The 22,240-nt window shown below is 43.6% G+C and overlaps 1 protein-coding gene across 2 annotated transcripts in view; it reads left to right on the forward strand.

Annotated features, from left to right (window-relative positions):
* LOC119176121 (uncharacterized) overlaps window positions 1-22,240 on the forward strand; it is a 283,463-nt gene that overhangs the window by 131,849 nt on the left and 129,374 nt on the right. For both annotated transcript variants that reach the window (XM_037427262.2, XM_075876986.1), the window contains exons 18-19: window positions 7,987-8,130; window positions 19,651-19,847. In XM_037427262.2, coding sequence (XP_037283159.2) covers window positions 7,987-8,130; window positions 19,651-19,847 — 341 coding nt within the window. The remainder of the gene's footprint in view (window positions 1-7,986; window positions 8,131-19,650; window positions 19,848-22,240) is intronic.

A 22,240-nucleotide genomic window follows, 5' to 3' on the forward strand; every position in this document is an offset into this window, starting at 1 on the left:
CTCAAGAAACAGTTGCCCAGACAGTCGCAGCACCGTCAGACGGAACTGGAGTTAAATTACCTAAACTGACAATAGCTCCTTTTTTTGGAGACCCATGCAAGTGTACCGAATTTCGGGAACAATTTTACCAAATTGTTCATAGTAACAATCGCATCACTGCCACAGGGAAGTTTCATTACCTGCGACTGTATCTTAATGGAGACGCTGCATCAGTAATTGCGGGCCATCGACGACAGAAAGTTGCTACAGTGACGCCATCAAAATGCTACAGAAGCGATTTGGGGACAAGACGCGCCTGGAGCAAAAATATTATGCCAAGCTACGGATGTTAAACCCTGTCCGTTCATCGACTGACACGAAAGCGCTACACAGCTTGTACGACCAAGTTCTCGTGAATATCCGAGGCTTAGAGACTTTGGGTGTGCACAAGTCGTCATTCTCGTCAATGCTCTGCGACATCCTATTGCGTGCTCTGTCGTGCAGTATCATCAGTATATAGTCGTGCAGTATCATCGATCATGTGCCGTCCAGTTGGCATATGACTCCAGAGCTGAAGCTACACCCGTGGGACTGGACTGTGTGCTCAACTTCCTGTGTATCGAGCTGGAAAGCCTGGAGAAGAGTGATTTTAAGGATGCCAAAGGACGAGAACATGGAACACTCCCCGTGGCCAGTCAGTCGACGTTCTCTCGGCGTGGGAAACTGACGTCATCTGTGCTTCACAGCAACTCGGTACGAGAAAAAAAGGACAACTGCGTATTCTGCTCGTCCAGCCATCACGGATTGGAAGCCTGCACAGCTGACTTGTCCCTGACGCATACGAAGGAACTGCTTTCCAACGACAAAAGGTGTTTCCGCTGCACCACCAAAGGACATCGGGCACGGGACTGCAAAAAGAGGATTTCCTGCTCCAGATGCCAAGCTCGACACGCTACAAGCATGTGCGATCCCGATAGGTGTTCGCGGAAGTCAGACTATGCTAACAAGAACTACGAAAAACCTACGACAGTCTGCGCATCACTTGGAAGAAGACCCATCAAGGAAGGCTCTACCACTTGCGTTTTTCTTCAGACTTTCAGAGCATGGGCCATGAATGATGACACCTGCCGCTACATACGAGGCGTTTTTGATGGTGGCAGTCAGAGGACTTTCGTAACTGAAGGTCTGTCCAAGCACCTCAAGCTGAAAAGTGTGGGAGCAACTTGAATAGCCTTCAATACTTTCGCAAATACATCGGACCTAGAGGCAAGGAGGCGTCGCATAGTAGAACTACCACTGCGAAGCCAGTTTTGCGACGCTGAAATAGTCTCAACTGCAATAGAGATCCCAAGCATCTGCCAAGACATCGCAGAGACTGCAATGGACGTAGCCTTCGTTGCGTCTTTCAAGAAGCTGGGAAACGATGTTGCCGATGAGCTCCAACATCCATCTATCATAACTAAGAGTGGCATCAGCGTACTTATCGGGTCCGATCAGATGTGGAAAGTGTTGACCGGCGAAGTTTCACGGTGCGAAGGCTACGAATTATTGATCGCACTGAACTCCAAGCTTGGATGTACCTTCCAGGGAAGCACATCGCACTTGGTGTCCCGACCAACTACTTCACAAATGATGGTGTGTGTGCTAAAAGCCCAAGCTACTGATTCCGACGAGATTTCGCGCTCATTTTGGGAACTTGAAAACATAGGAATTACGGACACGATAAACAAGCCACTTGAAATGAGCAACACCATGAGGCATTTTGAGCAAACGATTAGCTTTATAAACGGAAGATATGAAGTGACGCTCCCTTGGAAGGATAATTTCGAGCTTGCAAGCAACAGGCAAGTAGCCGTTACTCGACTGGACAAGCTTGTCAACCGTCTTGACTCCAGAAAAGGACTGCTCGAAACGTATGACCATACCATAAGGGAGTACTTGAGGGCAGGACATGCCAAAGTAGTCAGTGACGTACCTGCAGAGGTGACGAATTTGTATTACATGCCGCACAAAGAAGTCATGCGTGAACAAGCACTGACGACGAAAATGAGAGTGGTGTTTGACGCTTCGTCACGTGCCAAAGAATACAATCCCTTAATGACTGCCTTGAAAAGGGTGACAACTTATACCAAGACCTCGTGCAAATTCTGCTACGCTTCAGAACGCACCCGGTGGCAGTTATCGCGGACATAGAAAAGGCACTCCTTCAGATTGCGATTCGGGAGGACGACAGAGACTCTTTCCGCTTTCTCTGGTTTGCAGAAGGAGATTTATCCAAGGGCAAGCTGCAAGAGTGGAGGATGACACGAGTGCCTTTTGGAGCTACATGTAGCCCATTTTTGCTCACAGCTACTATTCTCTACCACGTAAAAAGAGCACCGGCTGTCATGGCACAAACAGCGCAAACTCCTGCCGAGTCGTTTTACGTGGATGACTTAGTCACTGGTGCCGACACAGAAGAGGAAGCCGCTAAACTATGCCAAGAAGCGCGCACAATAATGAAATCGGCCGGCATGACATTGCGAAAATGTACAACAAATTCAGCAAATTTGATGCGCACGCTTGAAAATCAAGTGGAATCTACTAGTAATGAGATGGTCGTTCTTCACGAAACGTCGGTCAAGGTCCTGGGTTTGGTTTGGAATCCTGCAAAGGATGAATTCAACTTTTCGGTTGAGAATCTACTCCCGTTTTTGACAGCACAGACGGGTACAAAACTATTTGTCTTGCAGTCAGCATCACGAATATTTGACCCTTTGGGATTTGTAGGATTATATACTATTGCCATACGAATATTGTTTCAGAGACTGTGGATACGAAGAATTGGCTGGGATGAAGTACTACCCAATGACCTGCAAAAGGAATGGAATGATTGGGTCATCCAGCTGCCGCAACTGCAAGACGTCGTCGTTCTTCACTATCTGGGCGGCGGAGCAAGGAAGCCCAATGTGCTTCAAGTACATGTTTTCTGCGATGCCAGTCCAGCGGCATACGGAACAGCGATATACGTCGTATCAAGTCCTGAGAAGCCGATACTGTTGATTGCGAAATCCCGTGTAGCACCCATTAAGGAGATAATGCTGCCGCGATTGGAGCTACTAGCTGCCTTAATCGGCTCAAGAATGTTGGCATACATGAAAAGCGCTTTGAGGAATGTTCAAGTTGACTACACGATGTGGACAGATTCCGCCATTGTGTTGTCAAGGATAAAAGGTGACGTCAAAAAGTGGAAACAGTTCGTAGCCAACAGAGTCAATGAAATTAGGTGCACTACAGATCCATCAAAGTGGAGATACTGTCCTGGAACGGACAACCCGGCTGACCTACTCACACGTGGCGCGACGCTTGAAAGACTGCTGTGCAGCTCAAAATGGTGGTATGGTCCCGAGTGGCTAACTAAACCGATGTCTGAATGGCCCCTACAGTTCAGTGAACTAGACATAGCGGAAGCCACCCAAGGTGAAGTTACAACAGTCCACGTCGCACTAATGACACGCTTCTCAGTTCCGATAATTGATATTCAACGGTACAGCAGGCTTCAGCACCTACTCAGAGTCACTGCATGGGTTTTCAGATTTATTGAGCGATGCAGAAAAAGGACGGATCATACGGGACATCTTGTGGCAACAGAAATCCTGAACGCTGAACAGTATTGAATAAGATATACACAAGAGCAAGGCTTTTTTGAAGAACTCACCGCTTTGACCAACGGCCAACCAGTAGAGTCTACATCTCGGATCGCTGAACTACGTCCTTACATAGACAAAGATGGAATTTTTCGGGTTGGAGGACGGTTATACCTCATGCATTCCACACAAGATGTCAAGCACCCAATCATAATGCCGTCAAGCCACCACTTTTCGACACTTTTGGCAAACAGAGCCCATCTTCAAGTCTTACTTGGAGGAGTTAGAGATACACTTACGCAGCTTCGGGAATGCTACTGGATTTGTCGAGCTCGCTCTTTGGTAAAAAGATTTGTCGAGCTCGCTCTTTGGTTTCAGTGCGGATCCAGGAACTGCTGAGACTGCTCCGTTAACTAGTCGTCGAGTGACACCAACGAACCCGTTCAAAGTTGCAGGGGTCGACTTCGCGGGCCCTCTGTATGCACGCACGAAGAAAGGGGACACGAAGTGCTACGTTGCACTTTTTACGTGCGCTGTATCTAGAGCCGTGCATCTCAAGCTTGTCTCGGAAATGACATTGCTGTGCCTACGATGATTTGCAGCTCGGAGAGCATTACCTAGGGTGATCTATTCTGACAACGCATTAAGCTTTCACAAGACATCGGCAGATATAAAGCGGCTACACTGAATGTTCTCTGAAGAGGACGTCGCTGGTCAGCTCAGCACCAATGGCATTTCGTGGAAGTTTATAGCACCAAATGGTCCTTGGTTGGGTGGATGGTGGGAGCGCCTTGTACGATCAGTGAAGCTTCAGCTGCGAAAAATTATCGGCAAAGCTCGTCTGAACTACGAAGAAATATCGACAGTGCTGGCGGAGGTCGAAGCAGTCGTAAGCTCCAGGCCTCTGACTTACATCGAGACAGATGCAGGAGAACCTTGCACTTTGACGCCAGCCGAACTTCTCCTTAGACGAAGATTGACTTCCATACCGTATGTGACCGCTGACGAAGTCAACAGTTATTCCAAACGAGCAGACGCCATGTGCAGACACAACTACAGAGAGCTGCTGGTTGAAAGTTTTTGGAAGTGTTGGTAAAAAGAATACCTGTTCCAATTACGATCTGCACACTTTGCCGACACGAAATCAACTACAGCATTGAAGCAAGGGGACATCATTCTCGTGCATGCGGACAACACGCCACGCCAGCTATGGAAGCTTGCAAGGGTCACGGAAGTGTACCGCAGTGCAGACGGTCTCATTTGTTCTTGCAAGATCAAGTTGCAAGGCGGCCACCTTACGATCAGGCCGATACAAAGACTGTACCCACTTGAACTATGTGTTTAACTTTGCGCGGCCAGGAATGTTGATTATTTTTCACGTTCTGGGCTGGGACAAGGAAACGAGAAAGAAGAAGAGCGCGAGCAAGGGACGCGGGGCCGCTCAAGTGACAGCAGAGCACTTCCGAACGCAGTTAAATAAACAAGTTTTTTTGCCTTATACCTTAAAGACGGAGTTGAGTCTGATCACAGTGTCTGGAACGCCATCGTCTTAAATAGCATTATGTACTAGTTCAATGAAATTGTTTCGAACTGTTGTTACAGTCTGAGAAAAGCAGATGACCTAGTTATTCTTGGACGAGTCTTATTCGACTGACTGTACTTAAAATACAGTGATTCAGTTCGTGCAAGTAGAAGCATCCGTTTATTCTTTTTTTTTTGTAACTAATTTGCTTCCAGAATATTTTATGCAGGGCTTCTATGTTTCAGCGCCACACAATGGGCAGACTTTATCAACAATACCATGTGCTATTCAGTGGCTGTTACTGTGCTGAGAAAGCATGGCGTCCCTTCATTTCAGTATCTCGACTGGGCCTCTCAACCTCTGTCACTGTACATGTTAATCAGCTTGTCAAATGTAAACACGAACTCCCTCTTCACCATAGATTTTGTTGAGCACCCATGAAATAACAGGAAGAAAGGGCCAGTTATTAAACCTCATTCACTATTAACCACTCATCTGCTAGGACCTTAAGGATTCTGTACATGAAACACGACGGCAGACACTTCTCCACACAAGTGAAGGCTACGGTTGTACTAAAAGCACCAACGTGATCACACCTTTTGTTTTAAGTGTTGATTACTTGTGGGGCCTGGGCTTTTGTATGCCATCATCACTTCACATAACACAGGCAGGACCAAGTGTAGCATAGCCATCTGTAATATAATGAGCATGTGCTCGTGCGAAGGGGAAGTCATCTTTTTCTTGTTGTTTGGGCGCCTTGATGATGGTATTAAGTATGGAGCACTTCAAAAGCCCAAGCTATTGTATGCTGTCACCTCTTGAGTAACTCAGGCAAAAACTGCGTATAAATGGAAATGAGAGCACACAAAAAATAGAAAAAAAAAGAGGAAGCAAGGAAGTATGAGAAGACTAAAAATAAATTGGTATAATGATAGGAAAAAAAGAAGATGAAATAAAGAGAAATTTAGAAGGGTGCCCAGTTCGCACTTTCTTCATGCTTGGTACCACTAGTGCATGTGAAATATGGACAGCTTGTGCATTCAGTGTTGTAACTAAAGCGTCAAGGAAAACCGAAGTCATTTACAAATGCCAAGTAAATTTAAAGTGAAAAGGTAATTTCATATTTAGGAGCCCCGCCATGTTGGTCTAGTGGCTAAGGTGTTCGGCTGCTGACTCGCAAGTCGCTCGGAAGATCGAATCCCAGCTGCAGCAGCTGCATTTTGGATGGAGGTGAAAATGCTGTAGGCCTGTGTGCTCAGATTTGGGTGCACGTTAAAGTGTCCGAGGTGGTCGAAATTTGCAAAGTCCTCCACTATGGCATCTCTCATAATCATATGGTGGTTTTAAGACGTTCAACCTGACATATTAATTAATCAATCATTTCATGTTTAGGAGTACTGCAGATGCACATGCATGAATGGGGCATAAATGGATTTCATTTGAAATGTGTTGCAACTGCTCTGGCATAGATACATGCATTCGAAAATGAGCGGCAAGTAAGTGCTCCAAACAGTTGTGAGGCTGCACCAAAAGGATATTTTAGCTGTTCCAAAAGCTGCGGCAGAATTTCTTTGGTCAATCACATCACTGCACCTGGTCCAGCTTTGGTTTTTTATGCAGTTAAACCCCTTTATAGGAGACAAGAATTGCTGGGCAGCAATTCTTGTCTTTTAAATGAGGTGTCTCTTATAAGCAGGGTACCTCGTATGCATTTTCTTCTCAACCTGTATTTTACTGTTGGCACGCTGGTGTTTCTTATACCCTTTGTCCCTTATATCATTGTCTCTTATAAAGGGGTTCGGCTGTATAGTGAAACTTTACGATAACAAATTCAATTGCCAATTTTACCAATTTTGTTATGCCGACATTTAAAGGGTCCGTGCGACAGAATTTGAGCGTACATTTTTTATCGATTTTCTGGTGCTGTGGAATGCATCGATATTGTTGTGCAAGCGGCAACGCCGAAATCGACTCTGTTATCATTTTAATTCACGGGGCGAACAACCTTGATTTCGGACTACGGCGACACACATCGGCTTTGTTTGTTATGGGAAGTGGCATCATATGACGTGATGACAAGGACTGTTTGCTTTTGATTGTTTGACGCGACAAGTAGCGTGCAATGTCTATACAGCAGTAGCTAGGCCATACGAGTGAATGCTAAAAGCAGCAAAAACCCTTGTACTGTCAAAAAAAAATCATTACTGTTTGTAAACGATGTATATTCAGAACAATGAACACGACACTTGGTCTGCAAACGAGGCTACGGTACGCCAGCAACTAAAGGTAGATACGCATGCCGCGTTTTCAGCAAGCCGAAAATGTCACATGCTATGGACGCTGGTGTTTACATCTAACGCATCTTGCGTGCAAGCTGAAAAATGACCGCGCCCAAAGCGTATTTACGTATCTTATACAGTGCGACCGTGGGAGCGTCTGCTAGACGACGCATGTGGTTCGTCGTAACAATTCTAAAGACGCTGGGGAAAAGAGCAGTAGCAAGGTATTATGTGAACACCACCACCAGGTGGCTTTCTGGTATGTCTTTATGAGACGCGCCCTGTGACTGGAAGCAGTCTTTGACGTTAGCAGGTGAGAGAAATGCAAAAAAGTAACGTTACTCATCGTCTCCTCGAGTTTTAAACTTTGAGGACTCATAACTTCACTTTTGTGCACCAATTTCCATCATTCTTGGTGCATTCTTCTCCGAAATCATTGCTATACGTGTTCCAGTGCTAAATAAAACTGTCGCAAAAGTGCCACAGGGCCCTTTTAACTAAAATTTTCTTCCAATGCTTTGCTTAAAATGCTTTAATTTTTATATCTGTTCTTACATTTTCTTTTTCTTTTGTTTAACAGGAATTGTGGAAGGCAGCCTGGGTCGAAAAGTGGTAGTGTGCACAGCTGACAAAGAATCTGCCATTTCTCTGCAACGGTTGCTGTTGTCAACTAGTATCAATTGCCTGCTGCTTTATGATGAGCTCCCAATGGCGAAGATATGGGGTGAGAGTCTACAGTGGTCATAAGTGTCTTTGATTGCCATGTGTTTTTTGAGCAATGTAAAATCTATGAAAACAAGAAGTGTTACTGGAGCCAATGTTTCAACCGATGGTCTCGTGTTCTTCGAGATTCATCGTGGTGGTCTTGTGCTTATGATGCTCAACAGCTGACCCAAAGGTCGCAGGATCGAGTTTTGCCCACCACAGCTGCATTTCCATGGAGGCAAAATACCAGAGCCCCGTGTGCTTAAATTTACGTGCACATTCAAAAACCTTCCCGTGCTCAAGTGGCTAAGGTGCTCAGCTGCTGACCCGCAGGTCGCGGGATCGAATCTCTGCTGCGGCGGCTGCATTTTTAATGGAGGCGACAATTCTGTACGCCCGTGTGCTCAGATTTGGGTGCATGTTAAATAACCCCTGGTGGTCAAAATTTCCACAGTCCTCCATTATGGTGTCTGTTATAATTATATGGTGGTTTTGGGCTGTTAAACCCCACACATCAATCAAATCAATCCACTATGGCGTCTCTCATAATCACATCGTGTTATTTGAACGTAAAACCCCAATAGTTATTATATTTAGTCTTTTTAAAGAGACACTAAAGTCAAATAACAATTTACATCACAGTGAAAGCTCAATGTATGACATCTAAAACGACAATATTATCAACAGCTTCTTATCGAGAAATTAAGGTAAATGCACAAGAATACATGTGCCCCAGTAGGACATTCTCAGAATGATACCGACGTCGTCAGGAAATTGATCAATGGCGGTTGTTGTTGCTGTGGCTCTCGCTGCTTTCATGTTGCCTACTAGTGTCGGCAACAGCATAGTAAAGCCGGGCAACGTTGTGCACAGCAACCGTCATGCGAGTCGAACCACTTCTTGAGGTGGGTAACTTAAAGTGCGCTAACCCGATGCGGGCCACTAAAATGTGGTTTTATTTCAAAATAAGCTTTTCCTTCTCACAAAAGTAATACTACGAGGTTTCTGAACGGCTGTTTCAACAATCAACGTCGACTTTATAGTTGTCTTCAGTGTCCCTTTAAAGGCAGAAACTGCCTTCCTTATTATGCATCTGTGCACTTTGCTCACTCTCCCCCAGAGATATAAATGGATGAGAGGGGAAGAGAAAGTGCAAATGAAAGAGTTGGGAGAAGGAGGAATTTTCGAGATACTGGTGTCTGTCAAACTGGACGAGTGACAACACGTCAATAAATTAACTAAAGTTGGCAGGAGTGAGTGGGGGGTGGGAGAAGTATAGTCAGAATTCTTTTTTCTAGAGGGGCCAGTCAGCCGCCGTTTCATGCAAAAAATATACTGAGAACGAAGCCGTAATAATGCCAGAAATTGTCATACTGTGTGCAATGTTTTTGTGCTATAATTTAAGCAGGTACGGACCTCCAGCCACGCGTTCAACCACTCTAGGCAAGTGTGACTCTGACTGTACAGGCCTTGTATTGGAGTTTTGTTTGTTGTAGAGGAGGGAGGGTTATCTTGTTCAGTACTCAATCACATGGAGCTCAGGTAAAATGCAAGATTGTGGGGGGGGGGGGGGGGGGGGGCATCACAGTTGAATGGAAGCTAAAGCATTGGAATTTCAGTCAACCTTATGAAAAATGCTTAGATAAAAGGATTAAAAGCCTTCTGCAACAAAATTTCGAAGACCTCAGATTTGGGTGCACATTAAAGAACCCCAGGTGTTCGAAATTTACGGAGCCCTCCGCTACGGAATCTTTCATAATCATATGGTGGTTTTGGGATGTTGAATCCCACATACAGTAAAAGCTCGTTAATTCGACACCCATTAATTCGGATAATTCGGACGGCTCTATTGGCCCTGGCCAAAGTGCATGTTAATTTATGGGACCAAACCTTCCTTATTTCGTCGGAATTCGCCCCGCCGCGGTGGTCTAGTGGGTAAGGTACTCGGTTGCTGACCCGCAGGTCGCGGGTTCAAATCCCGGCTGCGGCGGCTGCATTTCCGATGGAGGCGGAAATGTTGTAGGCCCGTGTGCTCAGATTTGGGTGCACGTCAAAGAACCCCAGGTGGTCAAAATTTCCGGAGCCCTTCACTACGGCGTCTCTCATAATCATATGGTGGTTTTGGGACGTTAAACCCCACATATCAATCAATCAATCCTCGTAATTCGGCTCCGCACCGCTTAATTCGGACAAATGCTGACGGCTGCTGCTACACAAAAGTGTGATAAAGCAGCGCTAGCACCACTGGAGGGAAACTGAAACCTGAGTAGCATCGCCATCATCATCAACTAGTGGGGGCGATCGTAGCGTCACCAAACGTCGGCGTCTTCTTTCTTCTCCACTCGGCGCCTCTGACGCCATTTTCCCTTGTGTTATCGTGTCGGAACCATCTCTTCTTGCGGAGTCCTCTTTTTCTTCCATTGTGACCGTATTTGCATGCCACCACCATCGTGCGCTACACTGATGGTATCGCCGAAAAAGCGGCAGAACTACGACGCGAAGAACTTGGCGACTAAAGTAGAAATTTTGGAAGCACTGAACAACGGCGAATCACGACAGCAGGTTATGACCAAGTACAACGTGAAGCGGAGCACGTTGGGAACGTACGTGAAAAATGAACAACAGTTTCGACAAGCCTTCGAAAGCGAGAAGTTTCATGCCTCTAGAAAGCAGTTGCGAACCGCAGCTCATCCCCAGCTCGAAGAAGCTTTGCTCCGGTGGATTACTGACTGTCGCAACGCGCATCTGCCTTTGAGCGGACCTCTCATCATGGCGCAAGGTGAGAAGTACGCTGCAATGATGAACATTGAATCGTTCAAAGCGTTAGAAGGGTGGTTTGCGAGGTTTCGAGAGAGACACGAACTTGTCTTCAGAAGTGTGTGCGGCGAAAAGGCCAGTGTTGACGAAAGCGTGCCCACCGAGTGGAGAAATGTGAAGCTGCTGGAGCACATCGCCGCATATGAACCATGTGGTGTGTTCAATGCAGATGAAACTGCTCTATTTTTCAGAGCTCTGCCCGACAAGACGGTGACTTTCAAAGGGGACGCGTGCATTGGTGGCAAGAAGTGCAAGCAAAGGATAACTGTGCTTCTTGCCGCCAATATGACTGGCACGGAGCGCTTGCCACTACTTGTCGTCGGGAAGGCGCTTAAGCCACGTTGTTTTAAGAACGTCAAAAGCCTTCTTGTCGAGTACACAGCGAACAGGAAGGCATGGATGACATCGGACATTTTTCGCGGCTGGCTGCAGCAGTTTGACCGGCACTTCACGTCGAAGGACTGCAAGATAATTATGGTTGTTGACAACTGCAGTGCCCATAACTGTACAGTCGAACTGAAGAGCATCAAAGTAGTTTTTTTGCCACCCAACACTACGTCTCCTCTTCAGCCGATGGACCAGGGTATCATTCACTACGTGGAGTCGAAGTACCGCAAGCACCTGCTAGAGCGAATGATGCTATGCTCAGTAGCTGGAAAGTTGTATCAAGTGGACTTACTCGGCGCAGTGCACATCATCGCCCACGTGTGGAAAAACACTCCGCCGCAAGTCATCGCCAACTGTTTTCGGCACAGCGGTTTTCTGAGGCCCGAGCATGCAGCAGTAGCTGACGATGGCATCGAGGAGGTGTCAGCCGAGTCTACCGACGATGACTGCCCGACTTTCAATGCTGTCCTTCCCACAGATGTGACCTTTCAGGGCTACATCGCAATTGATCATGGTGACGCAACGAGGGGTCTCCTGACCGATCAAGAGATTATTAATGATGTCACGGGCGCCCATGAAGACCACGATTCCGACGAAGAATCATGCGAGGAGATACAGCCGCGACCTCATCGCACCTCACGAGAAGTCTCGGAGGCGCTGTTAATATTAGAGAACGCTTGCCTGAACACTCCCGACAGCTTGCGTGCTGTTGGCCATTTGGAACAGTTGAGAAAAATTGTGATGTCAGCCGGAATCTGCGCGAAAATGCAGATGACAATTACAAAATACTTCAACAAACAAAGGTATGCTTCTGCAGCTTGATTTTAAATGTTGTTTTCTCTGTTCATTCGTTAATTCGTCATTCGCTTAATTCGGACAGTTTTTCCGGTCCCATGAAGTCCGAATTAACGAGCTTTTACTGTATCAATCAATCAAACCATCAGAGCCTGTGAATGATAGATGTTTTTTAAAAGCGCCCCAAAATTTCGCTGTATTGGTGGAGAGAAGTGAAGGTAGATATGAAATAAAGAAGACTGCCTTTGCTTCTTTTAACACTATGCGATATGCATGCAGGGCAATCAATAAAGTTCAGTTGTACACAATCTGCACATCTCATCTCTGCAGCCTGGAATTTGGCATAGATGACGGGAACATCTAAGCGAACGTACTCAGGGAATTTTATTGTGATTCATCCACGTCAAAAGATGGCCAGAGGCCTTTAGCCGACCGTGCTATTCTTCCAGTGCACCATATTTACTTGCATAATAGGCACTTCTTCTTCCTAGAAAATCGAGCACCAAGTTCAGGGTGCACCTATTATGTTGGGTAAAATTTCTGAAAATTTTATTTCATACTATACAGCATAGACCAATAGTAACGTAAGTGGCCGCAGTTGTGAATATCTGCACTACAGCTGAAACAACCTTTTTCAGAGGCTACACTAGCGGGAAACGTCTTGAGTGCGCAGTCTCGTGTTTCTGAGAATTGAGGGATGCGATGCGGTGGGCTTGCAAGCAATCAAATTTCCGAAGATTAACATGAGAGACCCACGTTGCCCAAAAAATAAACGTGGAAAAAAGAACTACGTAAAGAAAGTCACATCGTGGAAATTCACTGATTACGTTTCAGGCCACCTAGATGATGCACATTATTATGACTGAAGTATTGTGCGCTGAACGGTAGCAATTGTTCATTTCACGGGCTTGCCCCCCATATCCAAAGACATGGCAATTTAATCGTGTACCACCATCCCAGTGCTGCAAGCGCCACCCATACCCCCTTTTCTTCAAGTAGAGCTACTGCAAAAAATTGTACATTTTGTTGGAGTAACATCTTTTAATATAAAGAGATGAACATTATTTCAATACTAACAAAAGAGAAAAAAATCGTCGACTATGTACAGCAATCAACGATCATGTGGCAAGGTACATTGGATTGTTCATGCTTTTGCTACCAGTGGTGCCACATGTCATTTTTCACAACTTTCATTCAATCAAAAAATAAAAATACATATATATCTACCTCTCACGAAAAAACATGGTTGGTTTAAGTCACTGTTACAGATAATCTTTTCAACTGTGGAGTCATCTCATTTGAAATTCTGGACACTTGTCACTCTCTTTAAAGCACCAAAAGAACTTCATCCAACACCGCCGCCTCGCAACTCGCGAAGCAGCTCGGTGACGTAGATGTTGCTGGAAGGTTGCTGGGGAACACACCAGTATCTGCGGCATCTAGCTGAATTGAGATACACGCGAGGAATAGGACAGGCTTGCAAAATTGTGCATAAAGTGTTCCTTCTACTGGTGGATCTAAAACTAAGAAAAATGGAAAAAAATTTTCTCGCTCGTTCATTGGAAAGACGCTGTGTATAGAATGCATAACTCAGTCGAGACCCTAGTCTAAGATCGCCATGGGTCTCTCAAATTGGCCAATTTGACAAAAAGTAGTCATCATTGGCAACGTTGAGATTAGCGGGTGATGAATACTGTAATCTAGGTATTGTTGGCTCTCTGTTGGTTTTCTGTATAGTGTCATCTGTAAGTTTCCTCTTTCAATAAATAAGGTTGTGTCAAGCAAGTTAATAACACTAGAAGAATGGTGTGTGGTTGATTTAGTAGTAATATCAAACTTGTTAGAATGGTCAGTGAATGTGTATAGTGCACTTATGCCTCCTTGCCATATAATTAATATGTCGTCTATATAGCAGAGATTGATGCAAAGCTTTAGTAGAGATGATTTTCAAAGCTCCGGTTATAATTGTGTCATAAAAATATTGCTGTATGTTGGTGCAAAAGGAGCTCCATGTTCCAAATATATAGAGGAAGTAGGTTGAAATGAATTCAAGTAAGTGTAAGAACTACTTTTAGTGAGAATACTCAGCATAGTGGTCTAGTGGTTATGGTTCTCGACTTCTGACCCGAAGGTTGCGGGATCGAACCTCTGCCACGGCGGTTGCATTTTCGATGGAGACAGAAATTGAGGCCCATGTACTCAGATTCACATGCATGTTTAACTTTAGTAAAAAGAAACATCATCATTGTGTGTGTTTTTTTTTTTTTCTTTTTATGAGTGACTTTGAGACCTTTTCAGTCTCTTCATTGATAGGATATAGAAGGAGCAGACATCTAAGTTTACCAGAATAGCCTGATCCAAGAGTGTTTGTTAATGAAAGTTGTAATTTGCAAGTAGTGAGGTGTATCTGAATAAAGAATGAAAGAGTGGTTGATAAAGTGATGATCTAGAAATTTGGATAGTGGCTTAGTGTGATTAAGGTGGATACTCTTAATGTGCCTGGGATTCACACTTTAATTCGTCGATGGGAACATTATAAACCTTCAGAAGAAGGTAGAAGCAGGGTGTCAACCTACCTAGAAAACGTGGAATACCTGGAAATGTCTGAAAATGGCAGGACGGGGAAGTTGAAAGCTTGCGATCAAAAAAAAAAAAATCGTAAACAGGGGTGGGGTGCCCGAGCATGCAACCCCTGTTCAGACACATTTTCATCACTAGAAAAGTCAGGGAATAGTGATGAAATTTCTGAACAGCCTGGCCAGGTCATGGAAACTGGCAGCAGTCTGTGTTTAACCATCATGAAAATAATCTTTAATTTTAATCAGAGCTTACAAAGTTGCTCCTTCTACTGCAACCACCGTGAACACCTGAGCAGAAGCGTAAGAAAGAGGCAGTGTATTACTGTTGCTTCTACGGATCACACAGTGTATCTCAATTCGCAAGCGCAAATTACTCGCACCGATCATATGAAGCTTATTCGGTGGCAGTGCAACAGCTAATGTCCTCAGCTACACATTCATCTCTGATAGCCCATGTTTCAAGGTTTGCACAGTGTAACTGCAGTTTAATGTCGCGCAACAGTTTCTTGAGATAGTGTGTTAAATTGGTATTCATTTCTGAGTGCTGTGTCCATAAAATATTATATAAACGAAGGGAACATGATAGACTCCATGATTAGTCCAGGGAATTGAAGAAGCTGATGCCTCCTCGTACGGCGGCCATAATGTGGCCCAACCTTTTGTTGCAGCCTGGCAAATTTCCCTGTGCCGCCACACACACAAAAAAAGGCCCATCATTGGGAAGACCCGCCCACCACGCTAATGTGTGTGTGTGTGTGTTTGGTCTATGATTGTCAGATTGTGCTGTGCTTTCCTTTTTGTTAAATGCACCAACTCACCCAACAAATTCATCGAAACTACAGGAAGGTCAATCATATGTGGAAGTGTGCCTGACAAGCACTGCAATACATTTGGGAAAGTTTGACCGCACAAGAGAGCATTTTCTAAGACCCTGGTGTAGAACTCTGTCAAAGTTCTGACAAAAAACAAATGCTGTTTGTGAGATGGCACTTTGTCTTTCACATAGAAATTTACTGTAGAGCAGTTTGCTTGTTCACGTAATGGACAAGATGCTAGACATGGTTTGAAGTTCCAACATCAAACGGAAGGAACACCTGGAGAGAAAAACGAGTGGTACGGCTCATCAGATGTTGAAAAAAAGAACTATAGTTCTTGTGAAAGAGCTTGAATCGCAGGAAGGAAAAACTGCAAGAGTTTTTTCGGACAGTAAAACCATTGCCGATGCAAACGAACCAGCTTTTATGTTTTAGATGCGCATTCATTGTCAATTACTACTCTATTTATTTTAAGTGTAATAAATTGGTTCGGTTTGCTGCTTATGCGAGTGCTCCATCATTTTTTTTTTTTTTTACACTCGAGGGTTTGTTTTCAGTGTGCAGAGTTTTTCCATGCAAATTTACCGGTCACTGAATTTTCTTAGAATCATCATTAAAAACCTGGAAATGTTGGGGAATTTAGAAAAATCAAATTGGTTGACACCCTGGTAGAAGCGACCTGCTAGTTTAATGTTAGTCATCAGGAAGCTGTACTGGGAATGTATGATTAATTCCTTGTCTAAAAAATTTGTTGGTGTATGTTGTATGTTCCTCTATGCAGTAGACCTTTGATAAGGACTCAGCTTGTATGAATTTCAATCTTATATGAATTCGTAAAACTCTCTAGCCTAAGCCATTGTGTACAATGAGCAAAAAAATAGGTGTTTCGAGCTTTTTTCCGCATGGCAATTAGGCAATAAAATCTTGGGTACCAAAAGCATCAATCGATGGCAGCTGGTTATGAAGCTCTGGAGGTACACGCACAGCTAGAGCACCCAGATTGAAAACAGAACTACTGCTTGCCTCAATTCCTGTGGACGAAACCACGCTCACTGTTGACACAATTATGTATAGCCATGACAGAACTCGCAAAAGTGTATGTTTATCCAATGTTCACCAAGTCAGAGTGATGCTGCTTGCCACCACCACTGCACATGAAACCGCAGTAGATGTGATCACATATAGAAACAACATAAGTAGTTCTAAAGGTGTGTGCGCAGCCAGTGCACATGGATTGAACACGGAATTAGTGTTTGCCGCTACCGCTGTGCACGAAACTGTTATCACTTTTGACACAGTCTTTTGTAGGGACTATGCAGCTGCTAGTGTGCTTGTCTATAATGTGGTAGATCAAAGGCAGTGAAATAAAAAAGACATGAAAATTCTTTGACAGCCCTGTCATTCACTTATGACTGGTAGTGTGGACTTTGGCACTTAATTTTCTGTTGGCCTCAAATGAAGCCGTGACTTGTGCATTTGTAGCAGCCAGTGCCGTTTCACATGTCCCAGAAAGACGTATGAGAGTTCTTTCTATAGATACAAATTTTTTGTGTGCATGTTGTAGTTTCAAAACTGATTTTGCTAGTTTTTTCGTTCTGCAAAAGTCTGGCTGATACAAATGTTTTTGCTCCTCTTTGAGATTTGTATCATTGAGATTCTACTCTATACATAAGTTGGGTCAGAGGTTAGTTATTTTTATAATGTGTGGGTTTACTGAGCTTTACGGTCTGATATGCTCGTTTTTATATTTTCTTCTTATGTCAGATCACTGTACCAATGGCCTACAGGTTTTATAAAAATATTCTCTCTATCTTTCTCTATGAGTTCTTGCAGAATGTGATACTCTCTATTAGTTATGTTCTTCTGCTTGGGACTTTTTCTAGTCATGCTCAGAATTTTTCTCGAGACTAGTTTTATATATTGATCTTACTCTTGGCATTATTCTGCGTCTGGTGTCCCAGTACTTGGCAGTCGTAGAGCATCAATGCATACGTTTTCTGCATCCCTGCAATGGTCTTTAAAGTGCAGTTATACCTCTCTGTGGCTCACACACATTCACTGTGGTTTTTGCGGCAGTGTGTGAAGCCATGTTTGAGAGGGCCTGCCGTATTTTGACTGGATTTAAGCTCTGTGATATGTTTACTACCTTTGCTACTGTGTTCTGGATGTTGGACTGAGGTAATGGATCTTCGTGCTATCTTTATAAAATTATTGAGCGAACAGTTTGAAGCATGAGTGGTTTTTACATATTTCACAAGTCTCACAGTTTCTTTCACAGATTATTTAATGTTCTATAGTTTGTCAGTTATTAAAGTCTACAATGCTCTTTTTAAATATGTATTAATTACAAAGAGGTGCTTTCTAAATTACTGTTGCGTTTTGTTTATAAGTTGGGCAGTATAGTACCCGCCACACATCTAAGATCGTAAATTCCTTGTACCCTTTTTGTAGGTGGTAAGGTTTGATGCAATGCTGTTTGTGTATCTGTTTATTTGCTAGCATATGCAGGTGTCTGCATGAAGGTATTACATGTATTTGTTGGCATTGCTTGTTCCTTTGATATTGGTGTTATTTCCACGTCCACCATACAGGTAGATGTAAGGAGACACTAAAGGCAACTAATAAGTCGATGCTGATTGTTGAAATAGCGATCCGTAAATTTGTAGTGTTACTTTTCTGCCAAAGAAGGGCCTATTTTGAAATAAAACCATGTTTTAGTGGTTCGCATCAAGTTACCGCACTTCAAATTACCCGCCTCAAGGAGCTGACTGGCCCGACCGACTTACGTCACTGTTGCCGTGCACAACGTTGCCCGGCTTTACTGTGCTAGTAGCAGCAAACTGAAAGCAGCGGGAGTCACAGCAGCAACAACCGCCATTGATCAATTTCCTGCCATCGGCTGCAAAATTGCAGACGTTTTTTGGTTCAATTGTGCCTCGCTAGATGGCATCACCTGTCCAGTGTAACCACACGAAAGTTGAATTCTTGAACCATTCAAATCATTCCCATTAGTAACGTCTGGTGGTTCTTTTTTTCATGAATCAAACAGAAACGAACAAGCAGCATTTTATTGCGTCTCTTGATGCATGGAAGGTTCTTTATTTAGTGCAGCTAGTTCGATTACTAGTGGTTAATTATAGGCTGTAACTCTGACATCATCGGTATCATTTTGAGAATGTCCTACTGCGGCGCATGTGTTCTTGTGCATTTACCTTAATTTCTTGGTAAGTAGGGCACTGTTGATAATATTGTCGTTTTAGTTGATGTCATACACTGAACTTTCACTCTGACGTAAATTGTTATTTGACTTTTATGTCCCTTTAACTGCGGTAGAATGTGTATAACATCTAGTGGTGGTAAATTGTGGAGCACGTTTCTTTGGCTATTCTGACAGTCATTAAAATGTTTTGGGTTGTGTCTGTTTGAATTCATTACTGAATTCTATACTTTATGCTCCTATATAATTACTTCAACACCTGAATAGTTAGGTTGTAGAAATTCCTGAGTGAGAATGTCGGGGGTTCTGGTGAATTACAGTGTGGTGGATGACATCAATGTTTTCATGGCCTTTTTCATTGTCCATAAGAAAATGCATAGTTTATGTTACGTGATTTTCGCGGAGGAATAGAAGTTAGTGTTGCTGTGCAAAAAGTAGTTGGTAGTGGTTTGTGAAACTCAGTGGAACTGTTGCAAATCTAGTCTTTTTCATGGCATTTCATGTGTTGAAATCTAGACTAATTGTTCATCTCTTCAAGCCTCTGTCTTCCCCTGTACTTCTGCTGTGTGTTTTTAGCTATTTAACCAGCAACCAAAGATATCAGTTCGTGAAATGAAAGAAAAAGTGTGTTTACGTTTAAAACTTTTATTGTTATGTTTTTTTATTATTTGCATTTAAAGCTAGCGCTGGTATCAAGTTGATAATAATCTCGGGAAGTAAGTAAATGCACTTAGAGTGCACAATTATTAGTTGTGAATGAATATACCGGATTGCATCCGAAGGTATTACCAGCTCTCTCTCTCTGCACGTCTGTGGGCATGTGCATGAATCCATGTGTAATGTTTTTTTCTCTATTGTGCAGATCAATGTTTAATGTTTTTTTCTCTATTGTGCAGATTCATGTGTAATGTTTTTTCTCTATTGGGCAGAAATCACAGATGAATGGAACAGTGTGCGTCCAAGGACTGTGTTGCCTGTCCTTGTGGCTCAAGACAATGTGCTGTCATTGGCCAGCATTCGTGATGCTGCTGTTTTGATCCACTACGACGTGCCTGAATTGTCCAAGTACAACTTTGGTTTTCGCTTTTCCGTCCTTGCTGACCGTATGCGATCATTCATAGATGAGGTAAGTTTATTGGATATTTTTGCAGAGATGAACAATTTAGTGGGGCAGTGTTTGTCACCTGAATGCTTGTTTATCAGTACCGTGGAAGTTCTGTACTTGCATAATTCGAACCAGTGAATTATTTGGACTGGCCCATTAGTCCCACCAAAGTGAAACACTTGAATCACAATGGTTAGAACCATGAATTATTTGGACTGGCCCATTAGTCCCACCAAAGTGAAACACTTGAATCACAATGGTTAGTTAGAATGACAATGCCAGTCTGCACAGACAACTTTCATGCAGTCCCAAGCCGAATGCCAAAGTTTCATGCGTCACTAGCTGCCACAGCTTCACAAACCCTGAGCTATGTACTTGCTCTTTGCGTCCAATGAAAAACATCCTGTTAGAAGCATAGGTCGGGGAACTCTCTCATGAGTCGACTCACTTGGACTTGCCCAGACTCAAATATAGCAGTGAGAGAGAAGATTGGTGTTTATTTGCACCCGTCGAGAATGACTGGAAAGAAGGCTTTGGACTCTGCCCCTGTTCATCCTCTTAGCCATCGGCTGAAATTCTTTGGGACTTGGGGGTGGTCAGAGCGAAGCCGATGACTTTACGCTGTTTTTTGACGTGGCTTCATACCAAGGCATTCTAGGATTCTACATTTCTGCTTGGATCATTCGAGGTAAACAAAAAGCTTGCCTCGAATGATGTAGGCCGGTCGAAACAGCGAAAACAGCGTTCGCAAAGAGAAATCATTTATTAAACATGATTATGAAATAAATGCAGTTGGTTCATGACGCAAATAACTCTAAGAACATATAGCCGCCAGTCGTGTTGCGTTTATTTGTCGTTTTCCTCTTGCTGCTTCTAGCCCGATGCCGCGCTCAATGTGAGTCATTGTGGCTGACTTCAAACAGTACTCAATCCTCGGTGCCATCAAATGCATTGGATATTCCGCACTTCTTGAAAGAGCGCGCAATCGAAATTCCCGGGTTGTGGCCCCACGGTGCAGTCCCCTCCAGCGACGCACATTTTTTACCTCTACTCCTAAGTCCTGCCCGGCTTGGAACGATGACTCTGCGGCTAGGACAACTTTCCTTTTATAAGAGGCACTATAATGACAACGCCTGTTTGGCACCATTGAGCTATGCCACATGCAGATTACTCAAAGTGCAACTTAAAAACGCTCGCCACGAAGATCAAAATAGTGGCTTCACGTGTGTACTTTGGCTATAGTGTACTAGAATAGTCAAGTACACTATACTTTGGCCAGCTGTTGGCTCAACTACTAATGGCTACTTACCGTCTAGGTGACGGTAGTTGGGTACCAGTTTCTTTTTTTTTTTTCAGTGAAAAATAGTGCGCTTTTTAAAAATCTTCTAATCTAATACCCCTGTCACATGGCAAATTTAATATTATTTGTATTTGTAACTAACGATATTAAGTGGACCTAGTGTCATTTTACCTGCATGCAGTCACACGACGAAAACAAACGTCATTTTGGAAGGGTGACGATGACCTTAGCCGTCCTGGGTCGTGGCTTTGGGAGAAATAAAAATGTATAAAAACTCATGTAACATGCCTGTATCCACTAAAATAGTTTTTATGGGTAAAAAGGTGCTCCTAAAATATAAATATGGCCGTTTCACACAAATTGCCACAGCTGCATGGCACACTCGAAAACCAATCTGGCCGGGCGTGAGTACAGTGAACTGAAGCGGGGCGCACGACTGACTTCCTGGCTGCAGAAATGAAGCGGTGGCAGCAATTTCGTGCAGTCACCACGTTGGTCACCCCAACACACGCAATCGGACAATCAATATCAGTGATACAGACAACAACAGAGCACAAACGAAAGATGGCCAGGGTCCAGCCTCTGTAGTTGAGAGTATCTTTTTAGTTTAGAAACTTTCGCATGTAGTATCATGTTATCAAACTGGTAATAAGCTGATCTAGTAAAGAATAAGATATTTACAAATTATAAAAGTTACGTACTGTAGACTCTCGTTAATTCAAACTGAAAAGGACCTTGGAATTTTGTTTAATTATCAAAAAGTTTGAATTATCAGAAGCTTTTAGATAAATGACTGAGGGTGAGGTGACATCATACATCATGATTGGGTATTAATTTTATCTGAATTAAAATTTTTAACCCGTTTTTAATCCCTAACTGTACGCAGTGAACTGATTGTGAAGGTGTAAGAGCCGCAAGTTTATCGTCCATTTACTGCTGATCAGACCTTTTGAAAAAATCAATTGCCAACTGCTTCTTTGCTATATGTGCCTTCAGCACAAAGCTCTCTATACCAGTCTAGCAGCATCACGGTTTACCATGCGTGCGTTTCAAACATTTGTTTTTTACTAGCAAAGCCTTTTTCCTTGAACACCTAAAGCACTTATTTTTTTTA

Source organism: Rhipicephalus microplus, chromosome X, assembly GCF_043290135.1.
Source record: "Rhipicephalus microplus isolate Deutch F79 chromosome X, USDA_Rmic, whole genome shotgun sequence".
NCBI lineage: Eukaryota > Metazoa > Arthropoda > Arachnida > Ixodida > Ixodidae > Rhipicephalus > Rhipicephalus microplus.